The 19,570-nt window shown below is 41.3% G+C and overlaps 1 protein-coding gene across 1 annotated transcript in view; it reads left to right on the forward strand.

The window, feature by feature from the left end:
• The window catches only part of CTNND2 (catenin delta 2), a 570,838-nt gene that overhangs the window by 465,030 nt on the left and 86,238 nt on the right, over positions 1 to 19,570 (forward strand). Inside the window, exon 14 of the mRNA XM_068395844.1 lies at positions 13,372 to 13,545. Within this exon, the coding sequence (XP_068251945.1) occupies positions 13,372 to 13,545 (174 nt within the window). The remainder of the gene's footprint in view (positions 1 to 13,371; positions 13,546 to 19,570) is intronic.

Raw genomic sequence — 19,570 nt, forward strand, 5'->3', positions numbered from 1 at the left:
AATTGAAAATGATGAAGTAGTCAGTTACCCAGATGCCCCGTGAAGAGACGGCATTGAGCTTCAGGCTATTTTTAATAGATTGTTCACACTAGACTATACAAACCTAGTTATCTATTGGGAAAGTTCCTCACAAATGTAAAAACAAATCTTTCTTTACAATCCTTATTATTGCCATTTACTGATACACAAAGCGGAGTTCAGCCCAGTATTAATACCCCAGTTGTTTACCTGTGTGATTCCATTAGAGTTTTTGCCAGTCCTGTCAGGCGAAGCACAGGGCACAGACACATCTCCAAGAGTTGTGACACCTTGGTACAGGGGAGTAGTTTCCAGTTCTGCAGCCTGCTACATTTTATGTCCCCAGAAAATACATGTTAAGGGTATAGGTATCGTTCTTTTTAGGCGGTGCCATGAGGTTCTCATATAATAAAATTGACTGTTTCAGTCTTCCTCAGAAGATAAGGTTTGCAAAACAATGTAAGGAAAAAATGCTCAGATTTTAGTGAATGTAATTGTGAAATTTTCCTTTTCCAGTATACTACTTCAATCCTTCACTTAGTTTTTCAAGTGTGTATTTTTTTGAACTCCATCTAAAGTGACCCATATAGGCATTTATGGGGTGGTCTTTAATTTTTAAATAAAAGTATTCAACTTATCTAAAAGCTGCTAGTAGCAAAACTGCTGTAGTTGGGCAATAATACCAGCTGTATCATTTTAGCCAGCGAATGTGGATGAAGTTGCAGTTTTCTATACTTCAAAAATAAAGAATCCTATACACATGTAGGCAGTTTGTTTAAACCATAAAACAGGAGAAGCCTTCTGTAACATTAAAGTCACTTTCTCATTGGTTTTCTCTGTAAAGAAAATAGAAGTTAATTTCTTTATTTTATGATTTGGGAAACAATTATCACTGTTTCTCTAGGTTATGTTTCAGTTGTGGTTGCACATAAGTTTCTTGAGGAGAAGAGCAGAACTGAGGGGTAATACCAAATGTGCTTTTCTTTGAAAGGCCTTTCAAGAATAAACTGGAATATATTTTTAATTAATGTCATCAGCTGTATATATCAATGGCAACTTCTCTACATCTTGAAATCAAATGAGAGATGTTTCTTTGTTCAGTTCATAGTTAAGTCTAATGTCACCTTTCAAATGTCTTTTACATAGGAGTTCCCTTAGAATCACAGGAAACAACATTCTCCTCATTTCAGAATAAAGGTGGGTTTTGTTAAAAGAGCCCACAATCCTTCCTCTCTTCAGCTCTTTACCAGGGCTCAGACAGGTACCTGAGGTGTGTGCTTTGTCATGCAAGTTTAATGCCAGAAGAAACCCAAACCTTCTAAAGATCTGCAATAAAAGCCAGGTATAGCGCTGGTATTATCTATGGAAAAACAGCAAGCAAAACTTCTATAAAGGCTTCAGGAAAGATACGTGAGACTCACCAGTCTTCATTTCTGTCTCAGATCCCAAGGACTGTAATTCCCTGCCATTGCCATTCTTTGTTATATTCTCTCTGCTGCTTACCTGTGGTCAGCTGTTACTGAGCCCTCACCCCATAAAGCTCCCCAGCTGTAGAGGCCTTAATCTCCAACTAGGACATTGTAGACATCAATCTCTCTGCCTTGTATCGTGTCACCGTTCAGATGGAAATGAATTTTTCCACTTCGAAAAATTTTGTCACTGCTGTTGGTATTCTCACTGCTGCCAACAGGTTTATTCTCTGAGCTGTACGAGAAACAAGGATTAGGACAAAAAGCAGTTAGGGAAAATAATTTGTATGGTCCAATTTCAGTAAAAGAGACAGGGAGTGTCATTAATCCTTATTTTATTTCTTGTTATGCAGCACATTATATACACGTGTGGCACTATTTCATTTCTTTTCCTTTCTTCACAAAGAAACAGGCTGACTCCTTGGCTTCACGCTCCTCTCAAGTCCGCATCTGTGATCATTCTTGTCAGCCCAGAACCCAGCCCAAAAACTGATCTTTGATTGGAAGTGGCACTTTTGAAATGGGCCTGACCTTCTTTTTCACCTTCTGTCAGGAGCCCTAAGGTATAACAGCAACATTTCAAGTTATATATCATTATGAATTGACTGGCACACCTCTTCAGCATGCTAGCTAAATGGGCTGTAAATTCTTGTATCCAGGTGAAATAGCAGGGTTAAGGCAATAATATTTCAAAAAGAATAAAAAATAAAGCTGTCAGATACGCCTTTTCATGTGGTGAGGCCACGATTTTACCAAGTATATTTCAATACTCTACCAAGCCATACCAAATTAATAAGCACAGAAACAGAGAAATGGTGGTCACTCCTGGGTTTAGCTAATAATCTAAACTGAGATTAGGGCTGAAAGACTGTGGTGTTGCCACTATGTTCTGCTCAGGAGGGATATTATTTCCACATGTTGCTTCATTGTCTTCCACAAGGTGATTATGTCAAGTGTTATCTAGCAAGACATCAACTATCTTGAGTAGCTCCTTACAGAGCTTCTTAGCAACCATTTCTAAATTCTTGCTTGCCTACACAGAAACATCTCATATAGCCTGGGAATCTCTTAGTGTTATATATGACCAAGTTATTTTCGAAGTTAAAACTACAGGGTTATTAAATATAATTTCTATTTGTCAGTTTGTGGAATATAGTGCAAAGCCCATTAGCTTCAGCTTCCGGAGAGGGGTGAGAAGGAGATGTAGTGAGATGTCAAGGGTTGTTGTCCCTGGATTGAACTCCATCCTGTTTTATCTGGGAGGGATCTGGTTTTAAGCAAAGACAAAATACACAAATTGAATGAAATGACTTTTCTTAGCTAAGCATAATAATATAAAAAACATGAATGAAAGCATTGACAGTTATTTTAAGAATGTAATGTATAATCTGGAGTATAATTTAGATTGATTCATATCTCAGATTAATAATAAAGATTCAAACATTGGAATGTTTTGAAAGCATTCCAAACACCTTTCCCAAAATTGTAAACCTTGTTGCATCAAATTAGGGAGGTTACTGTTATTTAACCAATAAACTGTATCCAGAAATTCCCCCTTTTGTTGGGACTACGTGTTGCTGGACCACAGCAGTTCTGCCCTCTCCCAACCTACTCCTGTAGTCTGTGTGTAAGTAGACACCTTCATTTATATTCACCACTTTTCTTTAGGCCTGGATGCCTGAACTGAAATTTGACTTGATTTAAGTAGTGGCATTCCTGCGTCCTTTGTATCTGCTGCATGGATTCCCATCACCCCGAAAGCAAGCTCTGTGATTTTGATGAATTTTTGTTGCTTAACTTTAGATTTTGCTCTTGACAACATTGGCCAATGCATCTCTTGGACAATGGTTTCCAAAAGAAATTGTTGGATTGACATGCCTAGGGACAGCTGGCGTAGGCTTCCATGGCCACTGGATATGCAGGATGAGAAGTCATTGTTTGTTTAAAACTCTTTGAAATTTCAGAAATGCTTTTGATGAGCACTGTTAAATTGCTGACACAAATTTTTTCACTGCTGATACAAAGAATACAGCTACAGCATGATCCTAGACATTTGAGATAATCTGATAATTGGAGTGATCGAGATCGTTTTAGTCATTGCTGGGTTTTGTTTGGTTTCTCTAGATTTTCTTTTCTTAGTAGTGGTATTTTCCATAGACTAGGGGAAACGAAAATACTCATGTTCAATAAATGAAAATAAAACACTATTTTGTTTTATTATCACAGGAAAAGAAACTATTGTCATGTGACGCTCCTTAGTAACAAACCCCACCAACTTGAGACTGTTAGTGCAAAAAAAACAAAATATAGAGAGTGCACTGTTCTTACTGAGTTGAAGCCTTTTCTGGGTATTCGGTACAATTACGCTATAAACATGGATTTGCTTTCATTAAAATGAGAAAAAAAAGGTGATAGATGATCTATTGGGTGGCAGGGGAGAGCATCTAGATGAGTAATTTTTTTTTCCTCTCAGAGTTCCTTAGTAATGTGGAAATTTTGGAAACTTTTATTAGAGTACTCTTACTGTCAAAAGTCTGTTGTTCTTAAAGATCATTATATTCAGCTTCTTATTCCTCTTGACTTTCGTCCTTTCTTTGCAGCAGTTTGAGGAAATGAGAGATTTGTATCTCACCCACATAACAAACAGTTTGTCAGCTTCAACCACAATATGTGTGGGTAATTTCAACTGAAGGAGGGAAGCCTGGAAGGAATATTTGTTTATGACTTTTTTTTTCCTCCTTAGCATAAGCTAGGAAGAGTAGTTGCATAAAGTTGTCCTCTTTTTCAGAGGCTCCTACTACATCCACAGCCTAACTCAAATAGACCTTACTGATCTTTCCTGATGTTCTGCAACAATACAGTAACTGTTCCAGTAATTCACGGGGTAGAGTCATTTGGCACGCTGCCTTGGTTCATTAATATTGAGCAGTGTGAACTACAAAGCAACTACTGCCATGCCTTAGCCACCATTTGAGAAAATATACTGTACTATCGTTTTGGGGTAAATATTTTTTTCACTCAGGCAATTGATGTTTATATTTATGAAATTAAAAAAAAAAAAGAAAAAGGGTGAATATCAGGAAAATCTCCTTTGCAATAGCTTCTTTTCTGACCTGCATCAGTCCTGCATGCCCTGTAACAGCTGGGTGGTACAGCTGCAGGCACAAGTCTCAGCTACACGGAAGATGCCAGAAGCCGTTAAGCCCTTCAATGAAGAGTTAGCTGAAATCACGCATGCAGGAGCAGAGAGAAGCTGAAACATGGAGACAGGGAGTGCGTGACAGGTCATAGTTGCTTGTGCCCTCTGCCTTCTAGAAAGTGGCTACAGTTCTGTCACCCTTTATCACACGACCTTGAAGAGGCTGCCGTAGACAAAACATATATGTTCTGCGTGGTTGGCAGTGACACCCTCCCTATGCATGCTGCTCTGGGCACGCACACCACGTCTGAAGAATAGTGCAGGACATTGTCCAATGTCACTGGATTTACTGCGCCTTCACTGCACATGCGTGTGCAGTACCAAAGACTTCCATCACCCTTACAAGGACCCTGAGGCATCACAGTTGAGCAAAATGCCTTCCCCCACAGTTGGTGATAAATTAATGCAGTCGTGCTAAAAGTGAGTCGCAAGAACGGCACGAAATGCAGTAATTTGTCTCCTTTTTTTTTTAGTGTTTTCTCATTACTGGGCAGAATGGCAAAACCATATTAAATATTAATTTATCCGCAAGTATAATTTCTAGTGCTTTATATGTACCAGCACAGCATGAACATATATACAGCTCTATTTATATCAGCTGATTTTCAGTAGTCCTTGGGATTATAAGAGTGTAAATACCTGAGTTTAAAAAAAAAAAAGTTACATCCCCACATATGCACAAAAAATGTATTGGGTAGATCTGATGTATTTGATACATTATATGTACTTTGTCCCTGAAATAATATAGTAAATACCCTGTGCAAACACCATTCAGTTGCATAATGCATCCATAATTCATGCAATTTGAGGCAGCTGAAGACCTGAATTCGTGCCCTCAGACATCACAAGTCGTTCATTAGTTGACTTACTAAGGTACAAAGCCTAAATCTGATGTGAGGTCAGATTTGACCTGTAAGATATGTTTCTCATTTGTTTTCAAAAAAATTCTGACAGCACAAATGATTGAATTCTGAGAGTTAAAATAAGAAGCAGGTTTTAATGTATATTTTATGAGCTGACGAGAAGTCATTTCTGGCAAGGATGGTGATTTATATGGAGAAAAAAAGGAGAACTGAGTCACATGCAGTGAAATCAACCTATTGGTTTAAAGGCAGACATGTATTAAAAAATTCAAAGGCACAGCCCTATAATGTCATTGGAAAGGATTATTTCTCCAGATAGCAATTTTCCTGTAGTTTCTCAACCACTACTGGGTATTGCTGTGCCAATTCTTCTAAACTATGGTAACTTTTGTCCAGTGCAGTGAGCTTAATATCTGAGCAGCTTTCTGGTTTTCAGTAACTGCTCATGTGTATTAAATTGTCCCACTAGCTTTCCTCGTTGGTGTTTATTCTGCTTTAATTTAGGAAAACATAGTGGTTTGAATTCTCAATGGTAGTAATCTAGCAAAACCTTGTTAAAATTATGTTAGGTATTAGATAAGACTTGATTGATTGTCCCTTTAACTATGTGTAGATTTTTAAAGTTAGCTTAAATAAAATCATGATTGATACTCCCCGAAAACAATAGATTCTAGGTCTTTCCCAGTGCAAGTATTGTTGTGCTGTTTGACTCATAACTAATTAAATTAACTGTTGCAGATCTGAACAAGGAATTAATTCGGCTTGTGCTGTCTTTGTATGTCTAGTAGATGTTTAATGTTACGATAACACATTTTTAATCTATGTAATCACAGTAAGCTCTAACCCATGGCATTAAAAGATTTACTTTGTATCATATCATCCAATCTGGACATGTCAGAGGTGTTAGAAAAGAGATTGTATTAAAAAGTCGAGCTTGTTCCTAACTGTCACGGTTTAAAGCTGGGCTGGCTATTAAACCTGCGGCAGATGCCCTCTGTTATCCCCCCCCCTCCCCCCAGAGGGAAAGGGAAAGGGAAAAGGGAGAGAGACTTCTGGGTTGGAAAATTAAAACAGTTTAATAAACTATAATAATGAAAAAAAAGTATAATAATAATAATAGAAATAATCAAATATATACAAATATATATACAAAACCAAGATTGAGCTCCCCTGAAGTCAGCCACGTCACCACTGGCACTGCAGGGCAGACTCCGGGAAGGCCCAGCCTGGGCCTAGCGATGGTCGAGAGCTGGATTCAGGAACGCACGGATCGGGATTGGGGGCAGCAGGAAAACAGACGGAGTCCTCCCTGGACACCGGCCATAGCAGAAAGAGCGTGAGACCCTCGTGATCCCCCCGCTTTATACTGAGAATGACGTGTATGGGATGGAATACCCTCGTTGGTCAATTTTGGGTCACCTGCCCTGTCCGCTCCCCCCTGCAGCTGCGACCCCCCTTCGGCTCTTCACTCGTAAGCAGTGAGGAATTCAGCAGTGACCTTGGTTTCTCTAAGACTAAGTACAGCAAGAGCCTTTCTGCACAACATCCCTACCGGTGCCTCAGTGATAACTACAAACTTCGAGCGTTATCAGTCCTGGAAGCAGACACTGTCTGCAAAAACATGCAGTTAGTTTCAGAAAGTGCAGTTACTTAGAGGAGACTTAGCTGAAAGTAAAAATCACTGAAAGGAAAATCGGCCTGGTTTAGGCCAAACCAGGACATTCCACCCCTTATTCTATACCATTCACGTCATACTCAGATCACCACTAACTTTTCATTTTAAAATATATACAGATAACATTAGTTTATGATTCATCTCTATACAAAAAAAAAGTTCATCAAGTTCATTTAGTTCAGGATTGTGGGTTTCCATCTGGCTAGGAGTCTCCCAGGGTAGGAGAGATGGTATGAGCTTTGTCACAGTTTGTGCCCACGGGTTGCAGGTTAAAGATGTCAGTCTCGAGGAGGTTACTGGACGCCACTTGCAGCTAGCTCCGGTCTCATCACCACTGCTTCAACCTGAAAGACACTTATGAACACTGTTAGTATTATGCAGCAATTAACATCATGCAGTTCAGAATTAAGTATTCTCACCCAAGATCAGATCACCTTCAGGGACACATCGGACTCCACCATCCATGAGTCAGTATAAAGATACAGCCTTGGCCACTTTTCTCGTTCAGCAATGTCTAAGGCCAGCTGAATGGCTTTTACCTCTGCAAATTGACTTGATTCACCTTGCCCTTCTGTGGCTTCTGTGACTCGTCATATGGGACTCCATACAGCAGCTTTCCACTTCCGATGCTTTCCTACAAGACGGCAGGATCCATCGGTGAACAGGGCATACTGCTTTTCATCCTCTGGTAGTTCATTATACGGTGGGGCTTCTTCAGCACGTGTCACCTCCTTTTCTGGTGGCATTCCGAAGTCTTTGCCTTCTGGCCAGTCCATGATCACTTCTAAGATTCCTGGGCGATTAGGGTTTCCTATTCGAGCCCTCTGTGTAATTAATGCAATCCATTTACTCCATGTAGCATCAGTTGCATGATGAGTAGTAGGAACCTTACCCTTGAACATCCAGCCTAGTACTGGTAATCGGGGTGCCAGGAGAAGTTGTGCTTCAGTACCAATTACCTCTGAGGCAGCTCTAACTCCTTCATATGCTGCCAGTATCTCTTTTTCAGTTGGGGTGTAATTGGCCTCAGAGCCCTTGTATCCTCGACTCCAAAATCCTAGGGGTCGACCTCGAGTCTCCCCTGGCACTTTCTGCCAGAGGCTCCAGGTAGGACCATTGTCCCCAGCTGAGGTGTAGAGCACATTTTTAATATCTTGTCCCATACGGACTGGTCCAAGGGCTACTGCATGCACAATTTCTTGTTTAATCTGTTCAAAAGCCTGTTGTTGTTCAGGGCCCCACTGAAAATCATTTTTCTTTCTGGTCACCTGATAAAGAGGGCGTACAATCTGGCTGTAATCTGGAATATGCATTCTCCAGAAACCCACAACGCCTAAGAAGGCTTGTGTTTCCTTTTTGTTAGTTGGTGGGGACATAGCTGTTATTTTGTTGATCACCTCTATCGGGATCTGGCAACGCCCATCTTGCCATTTAATCCCTAAAAACTGTATCTCCTGGGCAGGCCCCTTGACCTTGCCTCTTTTTATGGCAAAACCAGCTTTCAGGAGAATTTGGATGATTTTCTCCCCTTTGTCAAAAACTTCTGCTGCTGTATCACCCCACACAATGATGTCATCAATATATTGCAAATGTTCTGGAGCTCCACCCTTTTCTAGTGCAGTCTGGATCAGTCCGTGGCAAATAGTAGGACTGTGTTTCCACCCCTGGGGCAGTCGATTCCAGGTGTACTGGATACCTCTCCAGGTAAAAGCAAACTGTGGCCTGCACTTTGGTGCCAAGGGAATAGAGAAAAATGCATTAGCAATGTCTATAGTGGTGTACCACTTGGCTGCCTTTGACTCCAGTTCGTATTGAAGTTCTAGCATGTCTGGCACAGCAGCACTCAACGGTGGCGTAACTTCATTTAGGCCACGATAGTCCACAGTTAATCTCCATTCTCCATTAGACTTTTGCACTGGCCATATAGGACTATTAAAGGGTGAGCGAGTCTTGCTAATCACTCCTTGATTTTCTAATTGTCTAATCAGTTTATGAATGGGGATCAGGGAGTCTTGATTGGTGCGATATTGTCGTCGGTGCACCGTGGCAGTAGCAATTGGCACCTGTTGTTCTTCAACCTTCAGCAACCCCACAACAGAAGGATCCTCTGAGAGGCCAGGCAAGGTAGACAGCTGTTTAATGTCCTCAGTCTCTACAGCTGCTACACCAAAGGCCCATCTATATCCTTTTGGGTCCTTAAAATACCCTTTCTTAAGGTAGTCTATGCCAAGGATGCACGGAGCATCTGGACCAGTCACAATGGGGTGCTTTTTCCATTCATTTTCAGTTAGGCTCACTTCGGCCTCCAATACAGATAACTCTTGAGATCCCCCTGTTATTCCCGAGATACTGACAGATTCTGTCCCTTTATGATTCGATGGCATGAGGGTGTACTGTGCACCAGTGTCTACCAGGGCTCGATACTTTTGTGGTTCTAATGTGCCAGGCCATCGAATCCACACAGTCCAATAAACTCGGTTGTCCCTCTCCTCCTCCTGGCTGGAGGCAGGGCCCCTCTAATTAAAGACTGGATTCGTGCAGCTCACAGGGACTGGACCTTCATTTCCCCTATTCACTCTTGGAAAAAAAGGATTTGAGGCCCATCTACCCTGACTGGGGTCCTGCTCATTGGTAACTGGAGCAGCCATCCTCCTAGGAAAATTCTCACTGGTATTTCTGTTAGCTTGCAACTCACGTACTCGCGCCTGTAGGGTACTGGTAGGTTGTCCATGCCATCTGTTTATGTCCTCCCCATAATCACGCAGGATAAACCACAGGATACCTCGTGACGTGTCCCGTTTCCTTTGAGCCGGTCCAGTAGGAGGGCGTTTCCTCCTAAAGGCTGCAACACGGGCCTGTGTAGGTAGAGAGTCAAGTTTATTCTCGATCCTGGACAGTTTTTCTGACAGTTGTTTAAATGAGTCCTTGTTCTCCTTAGTCAGTTTTTCCACAGCCGAGACACGGGCCTGCAGTGGGGAAGAAATACTATCTTCATACTGTCGCATATAGTTAGCCATTTCGCCCACACTAGGTCGTGCCATAGGATCTTCTCCCCAGACTAATATTGACAATGTATGGGTATGTGTTGGTAGAGCACTCTTCACAACCTTCCGGAACATGGATCGGTTGCATTCCACTTCATCAGGATTTACAGGATCTACAACTTCCCGTGGGTGTTTATAAATGATCTCTTGCACAGCCAGTTCTCTAAGGTAGTTAATACCTTTTTCTATAGTGGTCCATTTGCTTAGGTGGCTCATAACATCATCTTTATAGGGATACCTGCTCTTTACAGCTGACAAGAGTCGCCTCCAGAGACTGATACTGTTCGACCTTCTTGGAAGCATCTTATCAATACCACCATCTCTGGACAGGGATCCCAACTGTCTGGCTTCTCTACCATCCAATTCTATGCTATCTGCCCCATTATCCCAGCATCGGAGCAACCAGGTAATAAATGGCTCACCGTCATAACGACTAAAATCTTTTCTTATATTTCGCAGTTCTTTCAGGGATAAGGAGTGGTAGGTTATCTCTACTTCCGAGTCCGAGTCCTCCTGTGATTGTTCTGCTTTAGAAGGACCTTTCTTGTCCTTCTTGTGTGATGGGTCTGCTTTAAAAAGACGATCAAGGAAACCCCCCTCTGTGTCAGGCCCTGACTCTGACTGAGAAGGGCCCTCACCTGGGTCCTGTGCTGGCTCTGCCTTAGAAGGCTCTGAGTCATCATCCTTCACTTTACTAGCTGATTTCTTTCGGTGTTTTCTCCTGGTTACAGGGGCAGCATGATACCTCCCGCTGTTGCTGCACTGACATCTAATCACATACCACACCAGAAACACATTCAGGACAAACGAAAATAAAAGCATGCCACCTAGACAGCACCATCCTAATTTCGCAAAATCTAGTGGAATCACCTTGGCAGAAAAGGAGAAGGTACTATTTCCCAAAGTAAAATTGGAAGTATAATCATTAACAGAATCAGCTAAAGGACTCCCAGAGTGCGCAGATAAAATCTCTGCTACCGAGGTCAGAGTAGTAACAACCCAGTTTATCACGACATAAATCCGTACGAAACGCCATAACAAAACAATGCATGTTGACCAGTACCCAGCAATGATAAACTGCACATAAACACTAACAAACAACGGCAAGTAAGGTATTATTACACTTAACTCTGTAAAAGGCTTAATAAAGAGACGAGATAGCACAGCGATCAAAAATGACATTACCATCTTCGCTATCTGTTTTAATTTCCAACCCCTCGTAAATCTCAAAGGAAGAACTCTGATACTCTCTCAGCTGAGCTCTCCAGGTCTCCTCCCACTGGAGCTGGGATTCGACTTATCAGAGCAACCTGTCGGAGCTTCTTTCGAGCCCCACGTTGGGCGCCAATAAATCTGTCACGGTTTAAAGCTGGGCTGGCTATTAAACCTGCGGCAGATGCCCTCTGTTATCCCCCCCCCTCCCCCCAGAGGGAAAGGGAAAGGGAAAAGGGAGAGAGACTTCTGGGTTGGAAAATTAAAACAGTTTAATAAACTATAATAATGAAAAAAAAGTATAATAATAATAATAGAAATAATCAAATATATACAAATATATATACAAAACCAAGACTGAGCTCCCCTGAAGTCAGCCACGTCACCACCGGCACTGCAGGGCAGACTCCGGGAAGGCCCAGCCTGGGCCTAGTGATGGTCGAGAGCTGGATTCAGGAACGCACGGATCGGGATCGGGGGCAGCAGGAAAACAGACGGAGTCCTCCCTGGACACCGGCCATAGCAGAAAAAAGAGCGAGACCCTCGTGATCCCCCCGCTTTATACTGAGAATGACGTGTATGGGATGGAATACCCTCGTTGGTCAATTTTGGGTCACCTGCCCTGTCCGCTCCCCCCTGCAGCTGCGACCCCCCTTCGGCTCTTCACTCGTAAGCAGTGAGGAATTCAGCAGTGACCTTGGTTTCTCTAAGAATAAGTACAGCAAGAGCCTTTCTGCACAACATCCCTACCGGTGCCTCAGTGATAACTACAAACTTCGAGCGTTATCAGTCCTGGAAGCAGACACTGTCTGCAAAAACATGCAGTTAGTTTCAGAAAGTGCAGTTACTTAGAGGAGACTTAGCTGAAAGTAAAAATCACTGAAAGGAAAATCGGCCTGGTTTAGGCCAAACCAGGACACTAACAGTGGTATTAAGGCTATGAGTTTTCTAAGTCCCTTTATCTGTACAAAGCAAAGCAAAATATCCATTACATATACAGATAGAAATCACATTTAAAATTTCATTAAAAGTGCATTCCACATCTTTCTTCTGTTTAAAAAAGAAAAAAAAAATCCTTGCATTTCCTTCTTTTAATATGTTTCATGCTTAGGTGCAAGTATTGTGCATTCCACTGGAGAGGTGGATCACTGTTCTCCTGGAATAAAGTTTCTCTTTCTGGTAGGAATGGGTTTTGTGCAATAACCTGCTTGTTGACCGGGTTTTAATATTGTCCCTTTTGGATATCGGACTAGGGTTCTTTACATGGCAAAACTCTGTATGTGATAAGAGGAAGATTCTGTTTTATGAGCGATGGTTCTGCTGACTACATCAGAGTCTCAGACTGTACAGCTGGCTGACTGTATGGCCGAATGTCTCCGGCGCTCACACGGTGAGAAGCCAGAAGATGTTGTGCAGTTGAAGGAAGACTTGTCACACTCAGACCTTTCAGGGAATGGAGGGCTCATGGCCTTGAATGGTTTAGTTTTCCACAGTCGTGTTTCATGTTGTTGTTTTTTCCCTCATGAGAAGAGAAAGAATGCAGAGAACTGAGCAGGACGTGAAGAAGTTCTAGATTTGCCTCTTAAGATACATTCACGTTCACTGGGCTTCTGTTCCCACCCAAAAAAATAAATGCAGTGAAAAGTGGTTTTATTATGTCAGCTAGCTAAAACACTGTGATTTCTGCCAATGCTATAGCTCTTCTATAAGGAGTGGTGAGTAGATTTGGTTTCTCTATGAAGAAGAATCACATGGTACGCTAAAATTGAGAATGGCTGCTTGGAGGCAGATGCCTTCACGCACACACACATAGATGTTATAGCTTCAAATGAGGCGATTCTCAAGTATTTTGCTCTTCCTTGCTGACAATCTGATTTGTACTTTCCAACAGTGGGATGGTGTAGGACCTCTCCCAGACTGTGCAGAACCACCCAAAGGAATCCAGATGCTGTGGCACCCTTCAATAGTCAAACCCTACCTCACACTTCTTTCTGAGTGCTCAAATCCAGACACGCTGGAGGGGGCAGCAGGGGCACTGCAGAACTTGGCTGCTGGGAGTTGGAAGGTAGGAATATTAAAGTGATACGTATTTCTTTTTCAATTTGGAAAAACCCCTACAGATGAAAGCAAATGGATGATATAAATGTATCTGAATGCTCCTGGTAGTGGAATAGCCTTCTGTTTTCACAGAACTATCTGCAGTCAAATTTGAGATAGTGTTTTAAGTCCTCTGAATTGATAGAGATAGTCATATCATAGTAAAAGTCAGCATACAGCAGTGAAAAATCACATTGGTCAAGTCAAGTATGAAAAATTGCCACTGAAAACCAATATCCAAATGAGGAGAAGCAGCTTCTTTATGAATCTGTGTGACAGAGCCATGAAGAATGAGCCAAAAATATCACCAGTGTCACTGCAGAAATTGGTTGACATTCTGTCTCCTAAGAGAAACCAGGCAAGAATAGGGCAAGGTACAAATGATGTGACACTAACACAAGTAATCTTGCCATCTACTTTTTTTTTTTAAAAAAAAAGACATTATTAAAATACATTGACAATATGATTAAATATGTACAATGAGCAAGGAAATGCTCAGTCAAGGCACTCTACTCCAGCTAATCCTACTTTTCAGTTATATTCAAAAGATCCATTCTTCTCTCTTGTATTATTTTCAGTGAATTGAAAAAGAAATTAAGAACTCTCTTATTAGATTTTGAAACTATTTCTAAATTTAGAACAAATTAGTAAAATTCAAGGTAACACTTGAGCCTGGTTTACTTTTTAGGGCAATTCCTTCATTGCTTTCCTGATGGTAAACTGGTTTGATTGAGTGAAAGTACTATGTAATCCTGTTGTATAAATATAATGCATTGATGTTAAGTTAACTCTCAGTGGGAATTTTTCTCATTTACTATGAAAACACACATGTATGGGGAAATGCAGTTATCAAAGTTATGTTTCAGAAGGTATCCTGTTTGGTTTTAATCAGTTGGGCATTTGTTTGTGATATGTAAATACCAGTTTAGTTAGGCATTCATTTTGAAATGTTGGCCCTGATGCTAATAAATTGCTGCTTTTTTCTCCATAAATATTTATTGGAAGTTGAGTTGGCACATTCAGTAGATCTTCAGAGGCATGTGATTTTTTTTGAGCACTGTGTTCCACCAAACTTTTAAATTGCCTTTGACTATGACACTCAATGACATATGAAATGAGTTACAAAGTATCTGTCCAGTGATTTTTGTCCTACAATGTGTTACGTAGACACTGTGCCTGAAAATCATTATACTTTTATTATTCTCATATTGTAGACCACATCAGATTGTGTAATCCTGGCACAAAAACACGATAAATGTGTTTTATCCATCTGGGAATGGGTGTAGCCCTGGTCCAAATGAGAAAACAATGCATGCATATTTGCCAGGACTAATAGGAGTGCTAAAATCCAAGTGGTGCCCCTTCTCCCATTTCTCATAAATCTGTATACCTGTCATCCTTTAGTTGGCAGAAGTGTACAGGCAGAGGAAGGCTCCGCAGAGCTCTTTGGCAAGTGCCGAGTTAGAAAAACTGATTTGAACTTTAATACTATCTGCGCTGATACCATGGGAAAAGCTCAGTTGTTCTTATGATGCTGTATTTTTCTAAAGATTCACCCATTCCATTAGAAGTGATGTGCAGACACAGAATGAATATCCTTAATTTCACATGTCATACTAACCATTTTTGTGAGAGGAATAATCCTCTTTGGGGATTACATAAGCATTGATGTTTCCACCTTTTGACCTCTCTTTTCTACTGCTGCAGTCTTCTGGACATAAAATGACTGAAATAAAAGATAGAAAACTCTTAAAAGAAGGGGTTATTCCTAAGGGAGATTTTAATTTCTTTTAGTTCCTCCAAGAAATTATAATTGCATAAAGAATGGGAAAATATTTTTTATTTTTTATTTGAAGTCTTTCAAGAAGAACTTTAGGAAGGACTGAAAGAGAGAAAAAGAGCAATCTGCGTTAAAATAAATAATGTTGCTATTAATAGCAGCAGCAATTGTGGATTTTTTTCCAATTAGCGTTATTTTAATGCCAGAAGAATCCCAGAATATGTGAGGCAACCAGTGCATCAGGCATGCTTACACACTTCCGAAGATATGGTCTCTTCTGGAAAGAGATACAGTGCCATTGATATACTTACATAATTCTTTCCTGTTTCACCCTTTTGGTTCCTCTGGTATAAAGCTGTCCAATCCTTTTCGGTGTCCGAGAGGTAACACTTTTAACACACTCAGTGCTTAACCAATGCCATTATGAAGGGAATGTAAGCAGATAAAAGGAAGCCTGAATAATTTAAAAAAAAAAATATGTAGGGGTTTTAGATAAATGTCTACCACTAGAATTAACAGATGATCTGTGTCTAAATCCCCTAGACTGGTTTTAAAAATTTCAGATTCAAAAAGGAAGTAGCTGTATGTAGCTTTAAGGATTAATAGCTGAGAGAGGCTGAAAGTTTTCATTATTTCAGGGAATATAGTTTCTCATTGATAAACAGACATAAAATCAACACATGTTCATAATAAATCTTAACCTGTAGGACATCTTAAGCGCTGTTTCAGTTGCAGGAATTCCTTCTAAAGCCAAATACTAACAAAAAAGAAAAAAGTGTGACATACATATATTTGCATATAATTTTCCTGTGTCAAGATGAAACACTTTGGACCAAAGCCTTGCTGTGTATTACACATCTGCAAAGTAAACGTGTTCTTTTTTTTTACAATGACTTAATACAATATTTGGTTTGTGCAATTATTATGAGAACCAAGACAATCTATAACAAATCAGAAAAGGAGCATGTTGGTGACAAATATGTTAACAGGTCCAAATGAAAGTTTACCAATAAAACAGGATACTGATCTGAGGTATGAGAACGGATATTTTCAATGTGAAAATTTAACCTGGGATAGATCACGTCTGCGTATCTTGACTTTGATGTGTATTCTGGTTCTGAATAAGAGATTGACAGCATATATACAAGGAAGAACTCATTTTGGAAGAGGCTGTTTCAGGTGAATATGGAAGTTTGTTCATCTTGCTCTTCTGCACCAAGACGTTGTTACATAGGGAGGACACTGGTATTGCAACCTGAAGGAAGCAAACCCATCCCTTTCATGGAAGAATACATGTCTATCTTCACAGATCTCTCTTATTTGATACATCTATGCATAATATGAATGACCCTTTTGGAATAATATATATGGAGACATCCAAATATGTATGCTTTTTGGGGAGAATTTGACAAATTAAAAGTTTTCCACGTCGGTGCCAGGGTATGTTTAAGGGGTGACCACTGCTTTGCACAGTGGTCTGTGATACTAGCAGTTGGTCACTGGATGTCCCCCTCCTGATGGGGATGATGGCCACTAGCAATACACCCTCTTAAGTACACATGCAACCTGACAGCCTACGGGTCAGGCTGTCAGCACTGTACATGCATGCACCAACCCCCTTCTGCAGAACTCGGCTGCTACCTGGGGCTGGGTGGGTTTCTGTTTGAGGAGATAGTTGGCTTCCCAAAATATTTGCTCCCATCAAACAATAACCAGGGTAATTTCACTGTATCCTGAGCTTCCTACAGGCAGAAGGAGCAATGCATAAAAAAGATGGCCATTGGTTTTGGTTTTGCTTTCTTTCATTGCCACTCTGAGACACATTTTTTTCCAAAAGTAGACTTTTTCTGATTATATTTAATATGACTTGTATTTTGAAGCTGGAAATAAAAATCTAGGCAAATACTTTCCTCATCAAGCTTAGCTGGAGTTTTTGCTGGGCGAGTAAGGCTTGAGACATGCCTTTGGAAGCAGCAGAGGCTCTTTACACATTACTTCCCACCTACTTCCATTGGGAGCTCTGTTGGTTTTCTTTGCCACATAATTTAGATTTTGCCAAGTTTGTGCAAAAATACACAAATAAAAATAGGAGGTTTGCTGACTCAGCTGTATTCTGAAGACACTAGCCTGCTTATTAAGAAAGTTTTCTCACTATAACACTTCAAACCTGAAGTCCTTTCTGGAACCTCATATCATTATTTATTAATACCTTGGATTAAAAAAAATTATGAAGTATAAAATTACAAGACTCATCCTGTAAAAAGAAATCTCCATAGATCTTTTTCTATGTAGTCTGGCATCAGTATTTTTCCTTAGATGATGGGAATAAAAGTGGCAAGTTCTTTTTAGTTTTTACCTTGGTCAATAGGCTATTAATACATAAAAATCTACTGAGCATGTAAAAAGTTATATGCAAAACATCCTGGAGTTAACTATGTCAAGAATCCAAGGTTAATTCCCATCTGAACAAAATTTCCTTCTCAGGAAGAAAGGAGATACTGGGATATCTGTATATTACTATGGCTGTCTATATGATTCTGACAGCTAAATTTAGGCTGATGACAGTTTGTCTCCCAGAGACATTTCTGCAATACGTGTTGCTGTGAACTCATAGAATCACAGAAAGGCTGAAGTCAGAAGGGACCTCTGGAGATCATCTGGTCTCACCCTCTGCTCAAGCAGGGTCTCCTAGAGCCAGTTGCTCAGGACCATGTCTAGATGATTTTTTGGATATCTCCAAGGATGGATACTCCACAACCTCTCTGGACAAGCTGTGCCAGTACTCGGTCACCCTCACAATGAAAAAGCATTTCCTGATGGTCTGCAAACCTCCTGTGCTTCAGTTTGTTTCTGTTGCCTCCAGTCCTACAATATTATGTTTTCTATCGGTGTGCTCAACTCGCTCCCTGAAATGCCTGTACACCAATGCACGCAGCATGGGGAATAAACAAGAGGAGTTAGAAATCCGTGTTCGGTCGGGGGGCTGTGATCTAGTGGCAATTACAGAGACTTGGTGGGACACTTCGCATGACTGGAATGTGGTCATGGATGGCTATGTCCTGTTCAGGAAAGACAGGCCACTAAGGAGAGGTGGTGGAGTTGCTCTTTATGTGAGTGAGCAGCTAGAATGTATTGAGTTCTGTCCAGGGGCGGATCAGGAGCGAGTTGAGAGTTTGTGGGTGCGAATTAAGGGGCAGGCTGGCAGGGGTGATACTGTTGTGGGTGTCTATTACAGGCCACCAGATCAGGATGAGGAGGTTGATGAGGCCTTCTACAGGCAGCTGAGAGCAGTCTCTCAATTACAGGGCCTGGTTGTTGTGGGGGATTTCAACTACCCTGATATTTGCTGGAAGGCCTACTCAGCCAGCCATCCTCAGTCCAGGAGGTTCCTCCAGTGCATTGATGATAACTTTCTGATGCAAATGGTGGATGAGCCAAGTAGGAGACGAGCGTTGCTGGATCTTGTTCTCACTAACAAGGAGGGTCTGGTTGAAGAGGTGAAGGTTGAGGGCAGCCTTGGTTGTAGTGACCATGAGATGGTAGAGTTCAGGATCTCATGTGGCAGGAACAGAATAGCTAGCAGAATCGCAACCCTGGACTTCAGGAGGGCCAACTTTGGCCTTTTCAAGCAATTGCTAGGGGAAATCCCATGGGACAGGGTACTAGAAAGTAAGGGGGCCCAAGATAGTTGGTTAGCATTCAAGGACTGCTTCTTCCGAGCTCAAGATCAGAGCATCCCAGCAGGTGGGAAGTCAAGAAAGGGTACCAGGAGACCTGCATGGTTAAACAGGGAACTGCTGGGCAAACTCAAGTGGAAGAAGAGGGTGTACAGATCATGGAAGGAGGGGCTGGCCACTTGGGAGGAATATAAATCTGTTGTCAGAGGATGTAGGGAGGCAACTAGGAAAGCTAAGGCCTCCTTGGAATTAAACCTTGCAAGAGAGGTCAAGGAAAACAGAAAGGGCTTCTTCAAATACATTGCAGGTAAAACCAACACTAGAGGCAATGTAGGCCCACTGATGAATGAGGTGGGGGCCCTGGAGACAGAGGATAAAAAGAAGGCGGAGTTACTGAATGCCTTCTTTGCCTCTGTCTATACTGCTGGAGGCTGTCCTGAGGAGCCCCGGACCCCTGAGGCCCCAGAAGAAGTCAGGATAGAGGAGGAGTCTATCTTGGTTGATGAGGGCTGGGTCAGGGACCAATTAAGCAATCT

Source organism: Nyctibius grandis, chromosome 3 (assembly GCF_013368605.1).
Source record: "Nyctibius grandis isolate bNycGra1 chromosome 3, bNycGra1.pri, whole genome shotgun sequence".
NCBI classification, from domain to species: Eukaryota; Metazoa; Chordata; class Aves; order Nyctibiiformes; family Nyctibiidae; genus Nyctibius; species Nyctibius grandis.